Source organism: Hibiscus syriacus, unplaced genomic scaffold (genome assembly GCF_006381635.1).
Source record: "Hibiscus syriacus cultivar Baekdansim isolate YM2019G1 unplaced genomic scaffold, ASM638163v2 tig00112503_pilon, whole genome shotgun sequence".
Classification (NCBI taxonomy): domain Eukaryota; kingdom Viridiplantae; phylum Streptophyta; class Magnoliopsida; order Malvales; family Malvaceae; genus Hibiscus; species Hibiscus syriacus.
In genome coordinates this window covers 1,863,813-1,889,074 of record NW_024063349.1, presented here as the reverse complement: position 1 = coordinate 1,889,074, position 25,262 = coordinate 1,863,813, and the positions used below count along the sequence as shown (strand labels likewise).

The 25,262-nt window shown below is 33.2% G+C and overlaps 1 protein-coding gene across 1 annotated transcript; it reads right to left on the bottom strand.

The window, feature by feature from the left end:
- Positions 1–13,201: 13,201 nt before the first annotated feature.
- On the bottom strand, positions 13,202–14,781 carry LOC120180829 (PAN domain-containing protein At5g03700-like). Its single transcript, XM_039186123.1, has one exon. It carries the CDS (start codon positions 14,745–14,747, stop codon positions 13,239–13,241), a length of 1,509 nt encoding a protein of 502 aa, XP_039042054.1. The 5' UTR covers positions 14,748–14,781; the 3' UTR covers positions 13,202–13,238.
- Between the last annotated feature and the right edge of the window lie 10,481 nt (positions 14,782–25,262).

Below are 25,262 nucleotides of genomic sequence, written 5' to 3'. Positions count from 1 at the left end.
CACTTATGATGACATTCTTAAAGGATTTATGCTTTGCAAACACTGAGTGGAATGGGCGTCAAACAAGTAGATACTCAGTCAACAGAGAGCGTCTTCAGTCGCGTGCTAAATTATGGAATCACTTCCTTAAGCACAAACTCATGCATACTTCTCACAATACAAAGGTATCACTTTCACACTTACTGCTTTTACATTCGATAATGGTGTCCCATCCTATTGATGTTGGGCGTATTATTGTTCAGCAAGTTTATGACTGCTTAAGTAAAAAGGCAAGTGCTTTAGTGTTTCCTAATTTAATTACTGCCTTGTGTCATAAGAAAAAGGTTGAGGAAAATACTTTTAATGAAATTTTACCTGGATTATCGGGCATTAATAGGGTTAGACTTCCACTGCTATTGGGAATTGAAAGTCCCAATTCTAAAGACTCTGTTCATGAGAAACCTGTAGGTACTACACAATCCGATGCCGAGGCAAGATTGCTTGCTCTCGGGAAGAAGTGATACAGATTCAAAATCATATGCATGCTTTGCACGGTGACATCCGTAACTTCTTTGGATATGTGAAGCATAGAGATGTTGTGTTGGAATCAATGTTTCAAGAAATTATTCCTCACGGTTAACGAAATTTCCCTGGTTTCCCAGACGAAATTCTATCGGCATTCAATGTCGAGGTATCTCCAGAGCCCGAACAAGGTGAAGACGATCCTTCATTTGATGACCCAACACCTGATCCGCACTGATCTGACACCCTTGAATATCCGTACACTGTCTCTGTAGAAGAAACACCTAGTCATGTCCCTGCACCCGATCCTTTGCCTGCACCCCGTAGTGGTCGGCGCACCAAGATCACGGCTGGACGTAAGAAGATTGCGCATCACTACTCTTCTTCTCCTGAGTCCAGCTCAGCACCCCTTCGAAAGCGCACTAGGCGAGGAGCTGCTAGCACCTCCAAGGCCACGCCACCACACAATCATTAAGGTACCTTTTTTGCATTCATTTTCATTTAGTTGCATTTCATTGCATGGCATTTAGTTTATATTTAGTTTAGTTCTCTTTAAGAATTAAGGACAATGCTTCCCTTAAGTTTGGGGGAGGTAGTGTTCTTAGTAGGACATATGCATGATAGCATTAGCATAGTATTATGTCATGGCATCAGTAAATGGTAGGACAGTTAGATAGAATATTTTGAGGATACCCGATGATGATGATTTTGTTAGGCTAGAATCTGAATGTAAATGACTGTTGAGAATGATAGAACTCACTCTAGGGCTTGATGCTTTGTGAAATTTTTTTACACGATTTGTATATTCTCTATACTTAGAAAATTTGGGAAATTTTTATGAAGGAACTCTAGTTAGTTTTGGCATTGAAATATGATATTGTGCTTAAAAGAAAAATAAAAAACAACTCCCTTTTAAATGAAACTGTAAATAAATGCTTAGGCATAGCTGTAGATGGACACTCCTCTTTGCCGTGGCATTGCTTGGAATTTTCTTTAATAAATGGCAGCATTGTGCATATGAGTGAATGAAAGAAGTCACGGGATGACTCTACTTAACTAGCTTGGGGGTGGAAGGTATGCTCCCTTTCACTTAGAGTGTGGGAGAGTAGGTGTGATGAACTGACTCTCTTCGTAACAGCAAGTTAAAAAAAATCAAAAATCAGAAAAGAAAAAAGGGAGTAAAGAAAATTTGCTTAATGAATAAGTAAATGCCTTGACAAAAAACTAGGGGACTTGATTAGAAATTGTCTAAGTTTGCTAAGTATAGATTGGATACAATCATGCACACACTCGACCACAAAGAATCTTAACCTAGGGAAAAGTACTTGATTACTTGATATGTCTAGCATGTTGAAGCCTATTTTTCTGAGGGTTGAAATCCAATTTTGTCCTACTGTCTTATTATTGAACATTGCCATGACATTCTGCTTGTGTAACTGCTATCCATTGCTTGAGGACAAGCAATAATTTAAGTTTGGGGGTGTGTTAACTTCCTAAAAAGGCTACTTTAAGGCCTTTTTCACTTAAGTTATTGTTTGTTTAAAAGTTCATTTTAGGCATTTTAAGATCATGTAGTTGCATATAGTTGCATTTGTGGTGGTAGTGCTATTTTATTTCTTAATGATGTTGCTTGAGGGAAAGGTGCAGTTTGTCTATAATGTGCAGGAATAGCAAGCAAAAAGGATTCATTGGGAAGTAATGCCGCGGCATCACACGTTGTTGAAGCAGATTGAAATGCCTTGGCATTTCTGGTGTAGAAAATGACAAAAAGTTACAGTTGTATGAGGACAGCTGGCACTACACGTGGAATGATTGATGTAGCCACCTTCTAGAGGACTAACGCCACCTGGAGAATTAAGTTCATGCTTATGGTGTGATTCTAGGGGTATTTCTCACCTAACAACCTAATCATTACCCCTAGATCCTTTTATTATAATGACACCTAAAAGGAGAGAGAAGAGACGTGAAGAGGCACAAGCATAGAGTAGAAAAAAAATCAGATTTTTATTTCCTTTTCCTTTTCTTTTTCCTTGGGCTTTCCTCCATTGATTAAGCTCTAAGGAGTGGTGAGCTAGGTGTCGAGAAGAGCTAGCGAGCTAAGGTGATTCATGGTGGCCAAGGAGACCTCCGGTGGGCATCGAAGGCTTCTTCTCACTTCCCTTTTTGCTACTATTTTTCGATTTATTTGTGGGTTGTTGGAACGAATATTTACATGACTTTTTGTTTGGATATTTTGAACCCCACCATGAACTAACTTATTTGGTGGTGGTTGGTTTAATGGATATATAGACTTTATTTTAATGATATATTTGAGTTTATTTTGATTCTTTATTTGCTTTGCTTATGAATGCTTCACCATCTAGGCTTGTAAGAGGCATGGAAATGTCCATTTCTTAGATGAAGTTTAGGTATTCGGGAGAAACCTAAGCTAGAAATACTTGTAAGTATTCGAGAGAACCGCAAGATAAGATCCTCATAAGTAATGGGTTATAATATTTCCAAAGGACTTTGAACTGGCCTAGGGATATTACAACTTTAATCCCTTAGATCTCGGGAGAGATTAGGATAGGATTTCAATGACTAAAAAGGGTGTTTTTATCAATAGGGTAGGCTGGCCAACATCGTTGAGTGAGAGCAGATGCCTTGGCATCCTATTCTGTTAGGTTCCTTTAAGAACATTTTAGGAAAGCCCTGTCGAGCAAGTAAAAACTAGATAACTATACATAGATAGATTAGTGTTTAGCTTTGGTTAGACTTTCGTAATTTCACCCAATCCCTGTGGAGACGATACTCACTTATCACTGTATTACTTGAGCGATTGTATATACTTGCACATTATTTGCGTATATTTTATAGTACTCACAACATGCAACAGAATTGAAGTAGGTATCATTCCTATCAAGTGTGACAATACTAGTGCTATTTGTCTCACTAAAAATCTCATCCAACACTCTAGAACTAAGCACATTGAAATTAGACATTATTTCATTAGAGATCATGTCATGAAAGGAGATATAGTTCTAGAATATATTGATACTTTGTATCAATTAGTGGATATTTTTACTAAACCTCTTGATAAAGAAAGATTTTGGACACTTAGGAGAGAATTAGGTTTAACCAACCTACCTTGACTTAGTGTTTAAAATAATTTTAGCACTTTTAATTAAAATTGAAAAATGATCATAAAAATAACACTTTTGATTGCATTATTTGCTATTAGTTAGGGGGAGTTTATTATTCTTAGTGAAAATTAATTATATGTTCAAATAATGTTTAAAGATAGATTAGATTGAACATTGTTAATTTTCGATATATGAGTTGCCAATACCACTAGAGCTAATTAATTTAGCATTTTGAATGATTAAAAATGGATTTTAACATTTTTTATGTGCAATGCATCGATACACTAGAAAGTGTACCGATGCATCCCTTGAATATGCATCGATACACTATGAATGTGCATCGATACACTATGAATGTGCACCGATGCATTCCTTGAATGTGCACCGATGCATTCCTTGAATGTGCATCGATACACTATGCAGTGCATCGATAAACTCGACGGGTTTTAGGCATATAATCCCTAAAATTCTTCATTTTGTCAAAAACCCTTAAAAACACCTCTTATCGTCGTTCCCTCTCTCTCACTCTCTACTCTCAAAATTGCTCCAAAACCAACAAATTTAGTTGGAATTCGTCCATACTTCAACTTTTGATCCTGCTAACATCATTAATTCAATGCAAACAACATCTCATTCTAACAAAATCTGAATTTCAAGGTAATATTTCAAAAAAGCCCATGTTTTATTGATTTTTGAACTTAGGACTAGTTTTGATTAGTTTTAGGTTAAACTAAGTATCGAGAATTGATTATATAATGTTTATAAACTAGATTTTACAACTAATGTCATCAAAAAACACAAAAAAATTTTTAAAAAAAATTGAATTTTCAAAATAAAAAAAATATTGTTTTGATTTTAAAATTTTTTTTATTTAATTATATTATTTTTGATTTAATTATGTTGTTTTTGAAAACTTCATATTGATTTTCAAACATCATTTTCAAACATAGTTTTCAAAATTGTGCATTAGGATTCGGTTTAGAGAACCTTGAATATTACGGACTCTTATTGAGTTTTGGGATTGATTATATTGCATTCATATGTTTTTAAAATTACAGGTATCTAATCTATTCCAATTTCTTGAACCATGTCTAAACGCCCTAGGACATCATCTAATCGTTCGAGTCAAAATCGACCTCATATTCCTCCACCCAATCCAAATCCAAATTTGAATGATTCAAATATGACTATTCTAAACTCATGTTTTAATGTGCCTGGTCGTAGACAAGATCTCTACCATAGGTACCATAATTGTTTTGAGTCATACAAAATCCGGGAAGAGCGTATTCCCTCACTTCAATCTATGGCTGATATGAATTTTCAATATCTTCCTACCCTTACATCCTGGAAATTTGATAAACGTTTTCACCTTAAACCGATTGTCTATCATCAATTAGTTTGCATTTTCTATTCTAATGCGGTATGTGTCCAAAACGAGCGTCGAACTGTAACCATAGGAATTTGATCCTATCTTCTAGGTCAATTCATTTATATTAACTCCGACACTATCGCAAACACGTTTGGACTAGACAATGACGGTTTAGATAATGAGAAAGAGATAATGGCTACACCCTATAAATCTAAGGATAGTGTAAATACCCTAAGAACTCATCATGAGCGATTCCTTTATTTGATGATCTCTTGGTGGTTTAGAGCATCCGGAGGTAGGTACTCTTTCCTTAGAGATATAGATTTATGGTGGATACATTGCATCCAACATAACAAGAAAATAAATTTGCCACAGATCATTTTTAGTGAATTAGTAGTTACCGTAAACGTTATCCCATCCAAAAATGTCAAAACTTTAGTTTACGTTTGTCTCCTTAGTAATTTGTTTATCAAACTCAGGCTTAGGGTCTCGCTTGATATTCCCATCCCTCTCCAGAACCAAATCAATCTCACTTCCTTAAAGAAATCGGGATGGAAAAAGGAAGGTGACCAATGGGTTCGATCCACTTAGCAAACACAGGGAGCTAGTTCTTCACGAGCTCCACCTCCACCGGCACCAGCAGCGGACGATAATCCAGAACTTTAAGAGCTATTTCAAGATATCGACGATCATGTGCCCGAGGACGAGCTGACACAACAAGAGGAACAAATACCTCCATACTTTCGATCGTTTGTGGAGTCATTTGATCTAAGGTTTGCATCCATAGAGTCCCATCTAACTGCTATGAGGGTTCAACAAATTGGAATTTCAACGGGAGATGCGCGAACGTTTAGATGCGCTCACACTCAAGATGCGAGCACATTATCCTCCTTCTCCCGGTCCTCCCTTGGATAATTAGACCTTGCCTTGCTTTAGTTTTCTTGGATCGAACTAAGGACTCATTGTTAAAACATTTTGGATGTTTTGGACTGTTTTGTTATGGATATTTTTGGATGTATATATTTGAATGCTTATATTTATATATTTGGTTTGGTTGAATTTATATTGGTTTATTAATTTTTTGCATCATTTACATTTTAGATAAATATGACCAATTTACCTTTACACATTGTTTATGAATATTGATTTATGGAACTAATGGCTAACCTTTCTCTTGATTGTGATCTTAGTATCTTAAGCTATATTTAAATTTAAAATCAATTGGCTAAATTTTCAAATCTTGTTTAAAAACGTTTTAGAGTCTTTTTGATTTAACAAAAAGGGGGGAGAATATAGTAAGGGGGAGTAATTTTCAAAATTGATTTCAAAAATTATTTTCAAATAAAATCTTAAAATTACTCAAGTGTTTTGTTATATCAAAAAGGGAGAGATTGTTGAAAACATTTTGATGTTTCGATATAACAAATTAAGTATAAATGAATTTTAAGATTTTACAATCTTTTTCAAAGTATATTCGATTCAATTATTCGAATTTCAAAATATTACTCCAAGTTTTTCAAATATCAATTCCAATCCTTATTAAAGTGTAAAATTGAGTTTTAAATTTAAATTATTTTTGAAACAATTTTACAAAGTATTTCGAACCAAAATCGAGCCAAAAATTAAATTTTCAAAGGGATGTACCGATGCACTATTTGATGTATCAATGCACCCCTATTTCGAATGCATTTTATGTACCGATGCACAGCCATACATTGATGCACTCTTGAATTTATTGAATCATCGAATGCATTTTGTGTACCGATGCACAGACCATGCATCGATGCACTCCTGGCTCTTTTGAAACATCGAATGTAATAGTGTACCGATGCACCCCAAGTGTACCGATGCACTAAGTCTTATAACGGTCAAAATATTTGAATTTTACACACAGTGTACCGATGCACCTTGATGGTATATCGATTCACACACGGCTCCCAACTAGATTTTTAAATGATAATTACACAATAACGGCTCTATTGACTTCACCAATAATCCACAATGTTCAAAAGTGATTCAAGGTGTATTTAAACAAGCTTGGGAGCCATTGATCAACAAGAATTAAGAAGAGAAGCTAGAGAATCAAAGAGAAAGTATCAAACCTCAAGTTTGAGCATTTCAAGCCAAATTTTCATTCAATATTCATTTTGCTTTTAAGAACACTTGTTGTGCTCAATTGTATTCATTTTTTAGTGTTTTCTCTTTGTTATAGAATTGTGCAAACATCTTGCCTTGTGAGGTTTTTCTGTAAGTTTGCAAATTTGTGTATTTCTCTTTGGGAGAGAGTATTCTCAAGAATTTGGGGTATAATTTTTGAGGGAGTTGTAAGGTTACTCTTTGTCCTCAAAAGAAAGAACAAATTAGTGAATTTGTTGGAAAATCCTTAGTGTGGATAGATAAGGTAGTGGACGTAGACTTTGGTTGAGAAAGTCGAACCACTCTAAATTGCTGTTCAAATATTTTCTATTTTCTGCAAAAGCTTCCACCAAAATTTCAATTGTCAATTCACCCCCTCGTGGCTATTTCGTCGATCGATTAACTCAACAAAAGCATGCGACTATTTTTTTCTTGTATGATCTTTACAACTATGACATAGAAAAGAAAAAAATTGATCAATTATTTCCACAGTCCTCACAAGTAGTTGATGATGGTATTCATTTATCATAAAGGAATAAGGGTTGATTGATGTCTCTATTTCTTCCTTTCAATTCTATGTTTCTTGTTGGAGACTCTTTTCAAGCTTCCAATTTGATGATGAATATTTTGATGTTAACGTTTTCAACTAAATATGTTATACTTAGAACTTGACTCTTATTGGTGTTGGAAAATTGACTGCTGCAAAATAAGATGTTAGCACTGACTAGAAAAATATTAAATAAAATAATCAATTAGAATGATAATCGTGTTGTGGTATTAACCACTGCCTTAGAAGTGAATTCGCCTCGATGTGTGTAATCGCTACAATAGACGAATATCCCTGTGAGATTAGCACAGCTCTCCAAAATTCGTATGCCCGAAAGATGGAGTGGACTTTGGTGGTACTGCCCTTTTCTCAACTTAAAACAACACTCAGGAAAAATGCCAATGAGTATCTCAAAACAAAATTCCTTTGCTTATAGGATTAGAGTAATTTCTTTTGTAGTGCCATGTGATATGGAAAAATGAACATCCATTTATAGGCTCAACATAGGGGTAAAATGGTAAAAATCAAATAGCAATTACAAACAATTAATTGTCATAAACATTATTTTAATGACCGTAAATATTTTGTAATAGCTATAAATGGTAAAATATAAATCCTGATAAATATTTTACCAGAAGGATCTTCTCTAAAAGAAAAACATACGAACCAAATCGGACTACGCCAAACGGTTCATACTTAATATGAAATTATTTGTATTACCAACATTCCCCCACCAATACAAAATAATTCTTTTGTAAAATCGAGAAATTTGAAGTTAAAACACGAGAAGAGCAATAGCGAGATTAATTGCTTAAGAATTAGTGAACGTATCTTGAATTGGTACATAGTGATGATGAGTAATGCTTCTCTTAGATAAGTGAAACTAGTCTTGAAATTTCTAAAATTAGGGTGAACTCATAACACACAACTAACCCTTCATCCACACAAGTCCTCTATGTATATACAAATGTATATATATAGCCCTCTTTCCTCAGGATTCTGGTAAGTATACAAGAAAAATAGCCCAACATTTTTTCATAGAATATGACTAGTCCTTCTCACTTACGTAGGTCATTTCATCATATTTATCTTAACATAAACTATCCAAAAATATACTATGAAAATAATTAAGAGATTTTAAAACAACTCAACCTCAAAATATTAAAAAAATATTTAAAGGACATAAATCGATCTACATTTACCAAAAACTCAATTTAAAAGGTCCCGGAGTCGGTTACGCGGGGAAGAAAAAAACACCACCATTGTGCTCAAAATTGGTACCAAATCGCTTATACATTGTCGATGAAGTAAAACTATGAAATTGAATATAACGTTAGTATAATATCCATATATTAAAGTTTAATTAATTTGCTTCAAATTATTTATTAGGGAAATCCTTTAATTTGAAAAGAAATATTGAGATTCGCAATCCTCCATTGGGAAGGCTATCACATCTATTTCTTATCTATAAAAGAATTTTCTCTCCCCAAAAATATTAAATTAAATAAGAAATTAATATCATAACTTGTATGAAATAATTCGTTACTTTTTTATCTAAAAAAAATGTAAATTGTCAATAATCATATTTAAATAAAACAAAATAAAAATAACATAACATAAAATAGAATAATATAAAATAAAATAAAATATAAAATATTACTATCATTTAATAATTAAAAATGTTCGATTTATTTCAAGTTCACCCTTCGTTCGAATATTGTATTGAATCGCACTACCTCTATAAGGTGGTGTTTTTCACACTCATTCTACGTCGAGTATTCTTGAAAATGTTTGGACTAACTACTAAAATATTTAATCAAACATGAGAGATCTACAACATGTTGATACGAGACTAATTCATGTGAATTTAATATATAGGGATTGCAGAATATTAAGCAAATATATTTACGTGTATAACATAATAATAAAACATTAAAAAATAAATAAACAAAATGTATTAATTAAATGATTTAAATCAGAGTAATAAAACTAAAATGAAACTAAATAATAAAAGGATTAAATCATAAAAGGATAAAATACTAAAGCACAGACATGTAATAAGCCCATGAAATTTCACTTGTAAAACCAAAACAATGATTAAAATGAACTTAAATTAAGATCTAAGCCCTATAGCACAAAATAATATTTATATTCTAAAATAGCATTTAAGGACTAAAACAAAAGTCAAACAAATTCATGATCCATATCATAAATATTAATAAGTTCATTAATGTACGTCAAGAATTAAAATAAAATGAATTATAAATCATCAGTCTAAAAGGGATATTAAACCAATACACATAATAGGGCAGAAAATGACTAAAATGTAAATAATAAGAAATTTGATGCTCGAATCAAGAAAAAAATAATTTCATTCCGTGACCAAGACATAAGTTTTACAAAACTAAAACCCTCCTCACGTAGTTAACCCATACGTTATATGCATGGTCCTTTTCCCCTCAAAACATTGTCTTGTTGATGCTGGGATATAAGGCCAAAACTAAAGCAACAAAAAACCATTTTGTTCATATTTACCTAGCCCTAAAAAAGAACTAAAATGTTCTCTCAACTCGTTCTTTGTTACTCGCTGCCGAGTGAAGCAAAGAACAACTATGGTCACCGTAAATCGACGACGAAGATGGGGTGAAATGACTCTAACCCAAAAACACCCATCTTTGACCCAAAACCAACCCTTTGAAACCCCAAATCCAAAAAAATCTCCTCTAATCCTTACCACTCATCCAAATCTACACCCAAAAGGTGGAGGGGTTACCTTTAGTGACTCGAGAGAACTCTTTGATTCTAATGAACAAGTGATAGCCCCGTTTTTGCCAAAAAATGAGTTCTTCGTTTTTTTTCCCTTTTTTTCACCTAAAATCTCCCCCTTTATTTCATCCTTGCATGCCCGATTTATGGTGATTTTTCAGATGAAATCAGTAAGCTTTTCATAGGGGAACGATTTCCTTATATGGGAGTAAATAAAATCCCCGATTTTCGGGATTTAACCCACTTTTTTAAATGGGTTTTGATTTGGTTTGATTTTTTTTCAGATTTGCTGTATATTTTTTATTGTTCAGTCAGATTTGCTGACGATGACGGAGGTGGGGATCATTCGGCGGCGGCTTATGCAGCGGGGAAAGATAGACGCGTGGATCTCACGAACCAATCGGACGGTCCAGATCTACTGGTGGCGACGGCAGCTGAGATGCATTTGGGAGATATGGACCATTGAATCTAAAATCAGATCCAACGGCTGTGGACTGACGGCGCACAATAGAAAATGAATGTCCAAAAACCCTAGTCGGGTTTGGGCTCATACATGTGGGCTTCATTCCTGGACTTCGAGTTGTATTTGTTGGGCTTGAACCAAAATGGACATCTACAAATGGGTCCTTTGTAATTAAAGGCATTTGGACCAATTTTGTAATCTGAAAAAAATAATAATATAATAAACCCCAGACAAAAATGAGTGTATACACATTCTAACACATTTTCAGTCCATCCATTATTTTTCTAAACCTTCTAAACTGTTAAGTATGAAACAAAACCTAGATTTATTTAGACATTTTTAGTGCATATAGGGGTGTTCAAATGATTAATTAGATAGATCGAATTGAATTAGTCAAAATTGAATTAATCAAAATTTTTTCTTTAACAGTTAATCAAACCTTTTTTTTAAATATTAATCAAATCGAACAAAGTTCAGATAATTTGATTGATTTTTGAATTAATTGAAATTTATTGTACTTTTTTTAATTAGATTAAATTGAATTTAAAATAATTGATTGTTTTGATTTAGTACTACGAGTAAATTAATATTTATTTAAATCGAATCAATATCAAAGTTGTTTATAATTATTTTAACCAATCGACAAAGTATATTTATCATGTAGACGAAACTAATTAAATTCAAAACCTTTACAAAAATAATATTCCTTTTTGTTATTAACAGATAGGTTGCATAAACAGATAAAATTGTATGATTTTTTTCTTCCAATTAACATATTTATTTGGCAAGAGCATATCATTGTGACGAAAGCACATATCATAAATAAAATATTCTTACAAATTGGGATTTGAATTATTGCTGGAGATTGATATCACGATCAATCGACCAAATGCTTGAGTTCAAAAATTATTTAATTATCGATTAAAATAATTTTGAAAAAGAAAACCATATATACATATCACTTAAATTAAAATTTAATGAAAAAGCAAGAATCATTGTTGATATCTTAGCATTCCCTCCGCACAACACATAAGACATGAAGAGTTTTAGGTTTTTAAATTCAATTAAAATGAAGTTATGATAAACTCAATTTACATCATCTTATCATTAGCCTTGGAATAATGATAATAATATAGATAGATAGATAGATACATAAAGTAGGCAAATAGATCCATATCAAAGTGTGGCCCACATGATCTCACGTGAAGAACCCATTATCCTCTCATCTAAATCCAGGGAAAACACACTACGCTACATAAAGGTAGGTAGTTTATCAAGATCCTCCCTTTGCAATTTAGCTTTTTCATTTCCATTTGGCTCGAAAAAGATCGAACATAATTCATCGTACGACTTCAGTATAACTTCAATAATAAAATAAATGTTAATTTCTTTAAAGATCAAACAATTATATTTATCGAGTATATATACTTTATCAACGATTAAAATAAATTTTAAATAAATATTATTTTATAATTATTCAAGACAATTATAATATAGTGTAAATTATACAAATGATTTCCTGATTATATGATATTTCTTTATTAAGTCCTCGATTATTAAAAATTACAAAATGGTCCCCCGATTATAGGGAGTTGCTTTGTTGAGTCCTTCTACTATTTAAAGTTATAAAATGGTCAGTAGATTTTTCATTATGTTTCAAACTATAGGGAGCTGGATGTTAACTTGCTAATTGAAATATGATAAAACATGATCTCATAATCTCAAACGAATATCATATCTCAGTTAATATGTTAGCATCCATGTTAGAAAACCGTTAAATTTTTAATGGAAAAGATGAGTTTGGAACATAATAAATAGTCAAGTGATCATTTTATAACTTTTAATAGTCGATTAATTCAACAAAGCAACTCTCTATAGTTGAAAGATCATTTTATTACTTTTAATAGTCGAGAGACTTAACAAAGAAATATCATATAATTGAGGGAGCATTTGTGTACTTTATCTTAATATACAGATTTAGAACCGTTAGATGATTAAAAATAGATGATTAAGATTGATTTTATATTTTCTTTTTTAAGTAAATATATTTTTATTTTCTATTATTAATCTCATCTATATATTTTCACGATACCTTTTATATATATAAAAGAAAATAAACCCACTCAGCCGGAAGGAGGACCCCGCATCATTACCACTAGGCCAACTTAAGTTAGTAGTCCTTTTTAAGTCAAACCCATTCATACGTCATTGCTCACATCATCCTCACTTTATTTTAATTCTCAATAAAAATCAACGGAATATAATATAAAATTAAATTACACGATTCCTATTAAAAAACAAAAAAAAAAAGCACTTTAGGTCAAATCTTCTGTACTATCGATGACTGCCACTACACATCTCGATCGACCTAAAGCTAGCCGACCCGAGATCCTTATACGGGCCGGACATTGCCCCACCCGTTTCCTCTTCCAAGATCCGGTTCACTCTTCTCTTGTTCACCCATATCTTGTAGCTTCCAAACCCAATTGCCCCTATCAAACATAATAAAGCCGCTCCCAGCAGACCGATCCCCACCCCTAAACCGGGATATATTCTTTTCTTCTTGGCTTCTTCTCTGATTTTGAAGTACCCAACTTTGCTATCATCGCCCGTTCCCAACAGGGTTTGGATCGGGTAATCCAAGATGTAGCAAAACCCGGATGCATTATTATAAACCGACCCGTAACAACTGCAATTCATTTCACACGTGTTTTCACATTCCTCTAACGATGGCGTCGTTTCGTACCTCATTAGCTCCTTAAACGGCACATCCACTCCCTTTCTCCTTGAAATTTTGATGTCGTTTTGGCTTTTCGGGTCGGTACACGGGTCGTACGAATACGAGGCTGAACCGGAGCACGAACCGGATGAGAACTCGGTGGTGTTATCCATACAAGAGCAACCCGTCCCTGGAGTGCACAACCCGTAAGAACCGCATGGGTTAGGTAACTCGCAAGTGTCAGTAATAGCTTCATAATCCAAACCCCAACTTGAACCGGACCAATAATAAGCTTTCAGGTTCCCGTCCGGTTCTAACCGGACCATAAGGAGTCCTTCAAGGGTTCGTTGAAAGCTGTTAAAAGATTCAACGTCCACAGGGGCTGTTTCATTTTGGTACATTCCCAACCACCCATCCGGGTCAACTCGGACGTGAATCGGTCCCCCGCCTTCAATAATCTGAGCTCTGGCTTGTAAAGCTTTGTGCTTCCAGTAAATCTGGTCTGAATCGGAATCAAACTTAGCGTATAATCCGATGAAATAGTTGCCAAGACGCATTGAATACAGGCCATTTGAAGAAACGATGGTCATGGTAGAAGTGAAATTTTGAGTTTCGACAAGGGTATTTGTGGGATGATCGAAACTCTGCCATAAAATAGTTGGGAAATTGTTGCTGTTGTCGAGGGCTTTCTGTATCTGGAGATTGGAGTTATTGAGGAGGACAAGTTTGTCACCTTGTGTTTGAGTGGACCAAAACGTCCTTGTCCGCGGATCTGAAATCACAAGACTGCCATTGAAGAAGACCTTTGTGTGGTCGGACCACCGAGGTAAGGTGGTAGAGTTGGCGATCCACAGGGTTTCACTAGAAGGTACGTGGAGGACAGCGAGAGCGAGTTGGGTTGAGTTGACTCGGAGCAAACCGAAGGAGAACTTGCCTGAAGAATCATTGAGGAGAGGTTGGAAGGAGGAGATCGAAGGATTTGGGTTGGCTTCAAAGCCTTTGTGAAGCTCTTGGGCGGCGGCGGCGGTGCATGGCCATGTCAACATGCAGAGAAATGGAATGATGAGTAAGAAAAGGATCAGTGTCGAACGTGGACGAGTCACCGAGTTGAACGACCTACCCATATTGGACAAAAATGGAAAAGAGGGGGGAAATCTGGGAAGAAAACATACATGGAAGGGCGTTTTATAGTTACTAGAGATTGAAGAGGCAATATGAGTTAAAGTTATTATTATTTTTATAGTCACGAGATATTTTAAAATTGTTTTTACTAAAGCTCGGAGCACATAGTTCAGAAACAACAACAACAACAACAAAACCCAATTCCCATATGTATGGGGTAAGGGGGAGGTAGGGTAGTAGGCTACCCCCAACGCCAGGTTGAGAGTAGCTTTCGTGGAAGACCTCCGGCAGTCAGAAAATTAAAAATTTAAAAATCATATGTGCGTCTGTAACGGGAATAATCCCTGCATAATAATCCCTGCGAAAGAATCTCTGCATATAGACAGAAACATAAGATCCGGCTAAATTAAAAGAGGAAACATGAAGAATGATACACAGAAGTCAACGTTAGCAAGCCAGTTCTAATCCTTCATAAATACCAATAACAGAAACGTATAAAAAGTATAAGTCATGGAAAATACTACAAAGACATTAAAAGAAGACAGAGATGATACACCCTATAGATGTGACCCGCACTACTCGACTACCATAGTCTTTAGCCTCCATATTTTCCTATCAGAGGTCATGTCTTCGGTAAGGGCTAAATCCCTCAAATCAGATCTCAAGCAGTCTTCCCACTTTCGTCTTGGTCGTCCTTTCCTTCTGGCACCATCGACTGTAATCGACTCTACCCTCCTTACCGCATCCGACGGTAGTCGCCTAAGGACATGCCCAAACCACCTTAGTCTTCCCTCCCTCAATTTCTCGGAAACAGACACCACCCCCAAGGACATCCTAATAGCATAGTTTGTCGTCATATCCCTCAGAGTCCTACCACATGTCCATCGAAGCATTCTCATTTTGCGGCCTCAATCCTCCTTACGTGATCCTTCTTGGTTGCCCAACATTCTGATCCATACAACAGCACTGGTCTTATTGCCATTCTATAAAATTTTCCCTTAAGTTTTAGAGGGACCTTCTTGTCACACAGCACTCCAGTAGCAGCCCTCCACTTTAGCCATCCCGCCTTTATACGGTGTGTAACGTCATCATCTACACCCCATCTTTATGTATCATAGACCCTAGGTACTTGAAACAATCCTTTGAGGGGGAGAACGTTGTCCTCTATGCATACTTCTACATCTTCATCGTTTTGGTTCCCATTGAGTTTGAACATAAATATTCTGTCTTTTCAATATTGATCCTTAAACCTTTTTCTTCCAAAGCAGTCTTCCAGGTAGCCAGTCTACTATTCAACTCAGATTTTGTTTCAGCAACTAAGACAATGTCGTCAGCGAAAAGCATACACCATGGTACACGTCTGGTGTCGCACAATAGATGTCGTCATAATCAAGGCGAAGATGTAGGGCTAAGAGCCGACCCTGGTGGAGTCCAATTTCCACCGGGAATGCTCGGTGTCGCCAATGTAATCCTGACGTAAGTAGTAGATCTACAGTACATATCACGAATCGCCCAGTTATAAGCAGTTGGGATCCGTCTCGTTTCCAAAGTCTTCCAGATCGTATCGCGGGGAACACTATCATAAGCCTTCTCAAGGTCAATGAACGCCATGTGAAGATCTCTAGACTTTTCCCTATATTTCTCCATAAGCCGTCGAAGTAGATGAATCGCCTCCGTGGTAGAGCTGCCTGCATAAAGCCAAATTGGTTTCCGAAACCCTAGTAACTTGTCTCAACCTAGCTCTATCACCCTTTCCATAGCTTCATGGTATGGCTGAGGAGTTTAATACCTCTGTAGTTACCACAACGTTGGGGATCTCCTTTATTTTTATAGATTGGTATCACCGTGGACTCTCCACTCCTCTGGCATGGCAGTCTCTAAAATAATACTAAAGATGTTGGTCAACCACTTAACTCCCTCTTCTCCTAGGGCCAACCACACAGTGATAGGAATTTGATCAGGACCGACAGCTTTGTCCCTTCCCATCTTCTAAGAGCCATTTTGACTTCCTCAAACCCAATCCTACTTGTAGGGCAGTCATTGGCCGTAGTATGATAGTCGGCTAACCCATCAACGATACTATCTCTACATGGAGAGGCACCGTCATTAAATAAGCCAAAGAAGTAACTACCCCAAACCCTCTTAATATCGTGATCTTTCGCTAAAAGAACACCATTGTTGTCCTAATAAACCTAATGTTACCTAGATCCTTTTTCCTAATCTCCCTAGATTTGCAAGTCTGAAGAAGCCATTTTGTCCTTCCTTGGTGTCTAATCTCTTGTACATTTCCTCGTATGCCTTATCCTTGCTTTAGCTACCGTTTTCTTGGCTTCCGCTTTGCCTCCTGGTATCTTTGTTTAGCTCTCGACCTTTCTTCGTCGTCATTGCATTGTAGAAACTCCTTGAAGCAAGTTTGTTTTGTCTTCACCTTAGTTTGGACTTCGTCGTTCCACCCACACGATTTTTTATGTTCCTTGGCCTTCCCCGTCGACAACCCAAGGGTATTTTTGCCAACATCTCTGATGGAATTTGCCATATTTTTCCATAACATATCTGCATTTTTTGAGTTTGTAGTTTCAAAACTTGTATTAGACAAAACCTTACTCCTAAAGTCATCAGTTGTCGCTCCATGTAAGTTCTTCCAGAGGATCCTAGGTTTACCAAGTTTAGCTCTCCTATGAGTGCTCGCCCGTGGGGTACGCGGTACACCAAAACCAACAATTTGTGTTGTGATGCACATGCCTCTTCAGGGAACACCTTACAGTCAATGCAAGCCCATCGTTCCTGATTCTAATCAAGATGTAGTCGATTTGGGTACAATGTCCCCCACTATGAAACGTAATCAAGTTCGCATCTCTCTTATTAAAGAAGGAGTTAGTGATCACCAAATCGTGAGCAGTAGCAAAATCAAGCAACGTACGCCCCCCATCGTTCCTGCTGCCATAATCGAAACCCCCATGAACACGTCATACCCGTCGGTTGCACTTCTATATGGCCATTGAAGTCCCCCTATGAAAACTCTTTGGTCCTCCGGAATGCTCCTAAGTATATCTAACTGATCCCAAGAAGCAACGTTTCTCCCCCTCCCTAGGCCAACGTGGGGCGTACACTGAAAGGACATTCACTACTTCCTCTTCTATAATAACTTAATCATCATGATCTTATCCCGGTATCTGCAAACTTCAACTAATTTCCTTGTGCTAGAGGATGCCAAGATACCCACCCATTTCTAGTGTTATCTACGCCTGAATACCACAACTTGTACCCATGCACTCTCTGGCGCGAGACCCTTTCCACCTAGTCTCCTGAATACATGCAAAATCTATTTTCTATTATTAAGTACGTCGGTCAGCTCCAGCAGCTAGCATTTAATGTGCCTACATTCAGCGAGCAAACTCTTAATCTAGTCTCCTTGTCACCACTCTGTCGAGCCCTCCCCCTATACCCCCATGGGATCTAAAAGAATGACATGACCTCAAGTAATCATCTGTAACCGAAGCTATGAGGAACTATGAAAAAAGAATCCAAATAAGATAGAAGAAGCACTAATAAAACGCTAGAAAATTGAGGAGTACTAAAAATCCTAGTTGGTTACTTAATAGGATTTTAAGAAAAAATAATACTATCTTATTTAACTATAGGCCAATATCTAGAAACTATAATTTAAAATGTTTAATAAATATCCGAGCTAAGTAAAAAAGGATTAAAATTGTAACACGAGATATAAGAGTAATGAAATCCTACTCAACTAATTGAAAAACATAAAACCCAAAGCTGGTAAAAAAAGATCAGTATAAAAACAAGAGAAAAAACAGCAAGAAGCTAAGTCAAAGAAAGCAGATCCAACAACAACAAGATTAAGAAATATTAAGTACAAAAATATGCAAGGGATATGCAAAACAACGACAGAGCTAAAAGGGATATATCAAAATTCGTAGATGCGAAATTAACAATCTTTGTTCAGATAAAAATCTGATAAAAACCGTGCTATAACACAAAATCAAACCTTTACCTATCAAGAAATTAGCATGCAAAATCTTATGAAATTAGAAGAAAAAGAGAAAACCCAGAATTTTTGTTCAAAAATTAAACCGCTGACGAAGGTGATCGTTGCTCTACGAGGAATGTGGTCCGATCGAACTGCAAGACGGAAGAAATTGAGCCTGGAAAGTTCGTTCGGAAGTGCGAGAAAACTGAGCTGAAAACAAATAATAATACTAAAAATACAGAAAATTAGATTCAAATAAGCAAAAAATATAATAATAAACGGTGTCCCCTGATTCTAAACCAATTTCCCAAATTACGATGGAAGTATCGAGAATGATAAAACCCCAGGAAGATCTGGGATCTGAAGATTCTTGGGATTCAATGAATAAAACGAAAAAAAAAATTTAAAAGTCAGTGGATCTGAAGAATTATTTCAACTGCGCCCCAGGAAGATCTGGGATCTGAAGATTCTTGGAATTTTCAAAGATACGATCAATCGAATAAGAGAAAGATCACAAACCCAGAAAGAAGAAAGATTGAAAAGAAATGGGTAAGCGGTAACTGCATAGATCTAGTTCAGAAGTAAAGTAAAAGAAACGGATCTTGGCCAAAAAGAGAAGCTGAAAGAAACAGCTTGATTTCAATGGATAAGAAGGATTCAAGCCGAAGGATATAAACAAAGAGAAGCCTCTACTTATGGCTAGGGTTGTAAATAAAATTATATCGCTAATAAGTTATTTGAGATTGATTTTCAATTAAATAGATTTGATTTAAATTTAGACTCGATTTTAATTTTTAATGAGTCGAAACGAGTTATTTAATGTTCGATTTAAAATGTTCGCGAGTAATTTGATAAAATAATATATTAAATTTTTTATAATTTTTAAATTAAATTATTAATAATATTAATACTAGTATGTTGTTCTTTTTCTAAAAAATATAATATAAGGTTTTCATATATTTAAGATTCAGGTTCTAGTTCCAATTGAGTTAAGTTTAAGAATATTTCGAGTTCAAGTTTTTTTGAGCTTGAGTCAAGCTTTAATTTTTGATTTCGAGTTGAACTTGAAAATTTAAGCTCGCGAACTTTCGAGTCGAGTCAAACTTTAATTTTTATTTATAATTCGAATAAAGTTTATTGTTACATTTTATGCGTCGAATTGGATTTAGCAATACTCAAATTCTTCTTGACTCATTTACGATCCTACTTATGGTTGTTTGCAAGTTGTAAGTTGCAAGTTGATCCTCACATAAATACTCCTCTACTCTCTTTTTTTCTATTCAAGAGGACATAAGAGATCATTTAATTATATTTAAATGGTGATTTTAATTATTAAATTTAAAATTATAAAATAATTATTAAATATATTAAATTATTATAAAATAATCATTAAATTTTATCGAATTGTTTTAAAAATATCATTAAATTTATCAAAAATTTACAATTATTATAATATCGTAATGACTCTATTTTATAACAATTTGATAAATTTAATAACATTTTATAACTTTTAAAAAAAGAATTACCAAACCGGCCATTTCAACATAGTTTATTAGCATATGATGTATTTTATTCTTGAATAGATATCAGGGACTAAAGTTAGAAATTAAATAGTTTTTGCAAATTCTCTTGTATTATTTTATTTTATACGTTAATAAAAAAATTATTCTACTTTTGATTTTTTTAAAAAGATTTTTCACGTAAATCTTAATGTCTATTTTATATTTTTTTTATGAGATCATTGTACTTTCCATTATTTTTTAATAAAAATGAAAGAAAGTAAAAAGATTTGGGAATCCTCACTTGTTTTCAGTCTTACACTATCTTCTATTATTGGGGAAAATTCAAAGGAAAATAAATCTATAGAATATTTAACTTTTAAAAATATCATTTTTGTCCATTTATGTTTCATTCATTCACTATTTCTATACAAATTGCAAGACATCATGAACTTTTGTTTTATAATACATCTTGAACTTTTGTTTTATAATACATCTTGAACTTTTGTTTTATAATACATCATTAACTTAATTAAATAAGAATAATCAAAATATATTTTTTAATTAATCAAAATGAATTAACTTCTAACAATTAGATTCAAGTAGGTAAAGTCTATGAACTTGAAAGTCATAATACTTGGTTATCATTATTATATCGTAATAAAATATTTTGATTTAAAATATTTTTTTTGAATATTCTAAGGTGATTATAAAGTAATATATGTTCAAAAAAAAGTTTTAGAAAAATGAAAACATATACACACACTATAGATACTGTTGCTCGAATCTAGGTTCTTTAGAGAGAATAACATCCTTTTATTACTTAAATTATTTAAAAGGATTCTTAAAATATAATTAAAAAATAAAAGTTTAATTAATAAAAAACGAAAAACTATAATTAAAATATAATTATAGATTATCCAAAAAAAATATATAATTATATCTAAAAATTAGTGTGTAAGCCTTATACACTAACGATGTATTAAATGTTATCTCTAAACTATTACAACAACAAAAATTTAAATATGGCATGTATCTTAATTTTTTTGAAGTTATGTATGGTAGATTTATATGGACTATTAATTAGTGCAATGATAGTGAGATTCTTTTTTTCACAAATAGGATTTAAATAATGTGAAGTGTTATTTATGTTTATTTAAAAAATTAAAATATAAATTAATTGGACACTTGTCACTAATTTGAATACTACGTGTGATTTTTTTCTATTATTAATATATCTGATAACAATAATCCTATTTATATTTTATTAAGATATCCAAAATAATATTAACCCGAATCTAGATTTTTTTACTTGATAATTTTGACTTTTTAGTTGTGTATGGAGTATTGGTCACCAATAATTTGATCGGTTCAGGTACATACTTAAATAATCATTAATTTAAATGAGATTTTATTTATTTAAATATTTATTTTAGAGGAAAATAAAGTATTAGAGGAGAAAGAATTATTATTATTTGAATATTTTAGGATGATTAAAATGTGGTATTTATTTGAAATATTTTTAATTGTTTGACAATGAACATTTAAATACTATCATAAACATCGTATGCGAACATGAGATCTTTAAGAATAACAACTATTCCTTTTACTACCAAGGTCGTTTGATAATACGAATATAAAAGAATTATATACATGGTGGTGAGTGGTGACGTTTAATCTCGTCTCTAGGTGGATTAAAATTGGAGTTGAAATAATGGTTAACGCATTTAATAAAAGAGGTAATAATTGTATTAATAGCTAAATTCATGTTTCTGTTAAACAACCTTCTCCTATTTGGCTGTTTTCCCTTTTTTTTTCCTTTTGTTATTTTACAGTTTTATGATTAATTTAGACCAATTCGTATCGTACATTTGATTGCATTGAATAAGTTTTCTAATGAAAACTTTTTACATACACAAAACATCGAATTCGAAATCTACTTGAATGTCAAACTGCATATCACTTAAACCAATCCGTTAATTTGACTGTTTTCTTTTGACTATCCCATTATGATTCAAATTCAGCAAAAAGAGAACTGAAAGTCTTCTATATTGACCTTAGCATGAGAAAATTATCATGCACGTCACATCAAACTTATATAAATATAAATTATTAATGTATTAAATTTTATAAAATATATATATATATATATACAATTATAACATGTTAGAATATTTAAAACAAATATACAAATGGTCATATATAGCTGTTTAATCCTTTGATCTGTAAGCATGGAAAGACGAACTTTTCAACTTATTATATTTGTTTGAAGTTTGATGAACACTGTAGTTCACAAGGGATTCCGACTGTAAATCGATTTATAATTAGTTTCTAGAAAATAAAATATATTTTTTGGTATATAACTTTATGTGCAACAGAATAATTTTTAATTGTGTGATTGAATATTTAATTTTTTTTAATTGTGTAATTATATATTGAAATTTTTTTAGTACAATTAAGTATATGACATTTTTAAAAATCTATACGTGTTAATACGTAAAGTTTCAGTGCCTAACTTTTGAATCTGTAACATATGTTATCGTGTTCAAATTATAAGTATGAACAAATTATTATCGAAACAATTCTTAGGTACGAACATAGTTTTCTTGAAAAGCGTATTTTTAATTGATATGATCACCATAAATTCTTTTGAACTATGTATGATCGAACATCTATAAAATCGTCATTTACAAAGATTTTTGAAAATCTATATAAAATGACAATTTAGGAGTTCTACGTTTAAAATCAAAGTAAAAGTTAGATTTAAGAGTCGGTTACATATATGAAAGATTAAAATATCTCCACAACGCTCGGTATTAGTATTTTTTAAATAATATATTATCTAAAATTTTGAAAAATTACAAATATAAATTTAATTTTAAAATGTGTTCTCTTGAATGAATGTAAATTTTGTGAAGATGTTCATATATTATGAATGGGTATAATGCTAAAAATAGCCCCTAACGTTTACTAAAATGATCATTTTGGCATCTATTTTTTTCGGAGTATTTTGGCTCCCAAAGTTTCACTTTGGGGCGAAAAGCTTTCGCTATGGATGAAAATCATTAGTTAACACATGATTAACACTAAAAAACATGAGTCTTTTTAACCTAAAATGAAACGTTGAGGGCTAAAATATCTCAGAAAAAAGGACAAAATGATTATTCTATTAAATGTTACCCTGAAATGAAACATTGGGGAAGAAAATAACTATTTGGTAAATGTTATGGACTAATTTTTATATTATGTCTTAATTAAGAAACTCAAAATCTAGAAAATTTGGACACTACCAATCCAGTTCAATTATCAAAACAAAATAACATAATCTTAATTTTTTTAATATAAAAAATGGTGTTTTTATATCACACATAAAACAAAAACAAAACATGAAATTTAAATATGAATATGAATTTTACAATTGCTCATTAGGATTTAAAATAAAGTGCAAAGTAGACATTTTTACCATATATAATGTAGACATAGCTACTCGAATAATTGACAGATACTCATTTCCAAGCAATAAATAGTGTAGAGCGGGGGGGGGGGGGAATGAATGTAGAAATGTGAACTGAATTGACTTTTGCAAGTTGAAAAAGAGGACAATTTAAGTGATGGGTTTGACAAAATGGTGAAGGTAGTTGGGAAAAATTACTACTATTTTTATCAGTTTACAGAAACCATAATGTTTTGTTCACATTTGACACTCTCCAATGATTTTGACCCTTCCTGTTTAAGCCAAAATGATTTATTATGTAACTAATGAAATTGATAGAACAAATGTTGATGGTCAGACCATACAAAAATATTTCTCTGGTGAAGTAATTAAAAGCTTAAGAATCTAATATCAAAATCTGATTAACATATTATACTATATTAGAATAGAATCCAAAACATAAAAGGCATGCATACTGATTTTCATCAGCAGGAACCTTATAAGCTTAGCCTCTTATGTTGTCTTTTCCAACTGGTTCACAGAACCAGCAGATTCAAATACCAATTGGCCAGGCTTCCCAACAATCCAATTGTCTGACCTTGCATATCATCCCCTGGCCTCAATGCCCTATCAGACCCTTCTGATTCTGTCTTTCTCATGGCATGCTTATCTAAGTGTCTATCAAGCTCATATATGTCTCGTATATATTTGGCCTGAATCCTATTCCTATGAGGTTTTCTACTTCCATTGAGGTGGAGTTATGTGAGGCTACCAGGTTCGGCAAATGATACCGCATATGTAACACCCATAGCTCATATATGTCTCGTAATACAAGCTACAAATGTCACAGCAACTCAACTGGCATATTCTAAACTTAAATGCTTAAAATTTTTATTTTATTTAATAATTTCCTTTTTAACTTTAAAAGATTATTCCTTAATCATAAAAATTTATAAAACATTATTTGATCATTGAAAATTAATATGATTTCAATCAGTAACTATGCATTTCAGTGTTGTTTCATATCCAAATACAACTGCCTAATTCTGTTGCGTTTTAAACCATTTAAAATATAACATTTATAATATTCACTCATAAATATGATTAATACTAAAATTAGACAAAACTAAAGAAAATAACCCTAATTACTATTACAAACCCTTTTAAAATAAATTAAATAAGGCAACCCAACAAATATAATGTACATTCCACTAATAAGTCAAAGTTAGGATGTCTTACTGATACTGTCGGTAGGTTTGAATTTGCATAAGATGCTAGCAAGCTCCTTACTTCACGATCTCTACTTTATTCGAACCTACGCATGAAAATCATCAGGCGCTAAGTAAAACTTAGTGAGATAGAAATATAATTAAAGTGATATAAAACCATAAATTTCATAAAATATAAGAAACAAACTGTAATTTAAATAAAAACATTAAACTTTAAATCAGGTTGGTCAAGTTGTTTTTCCTTCTGAAAACCTGAAAATCATCATCTCATGATTTTATCAAAAATCATGTAAGTCAACATCGAATATCATAAATAACTTATGTTATTCATTCAAACATATTTCAAAACTTTCTTTTCAAGTCTATGT

What these genes read in the sequence shown, in the direction of transcription:
- LOC120180829 (XM_039186123.1), bottom strand. Translation starts at nt 14,747, where the DNA reads ATGGGTAGGTCGTTCAACTCGGTGACTCGTCCACGTTCGACACTGATC.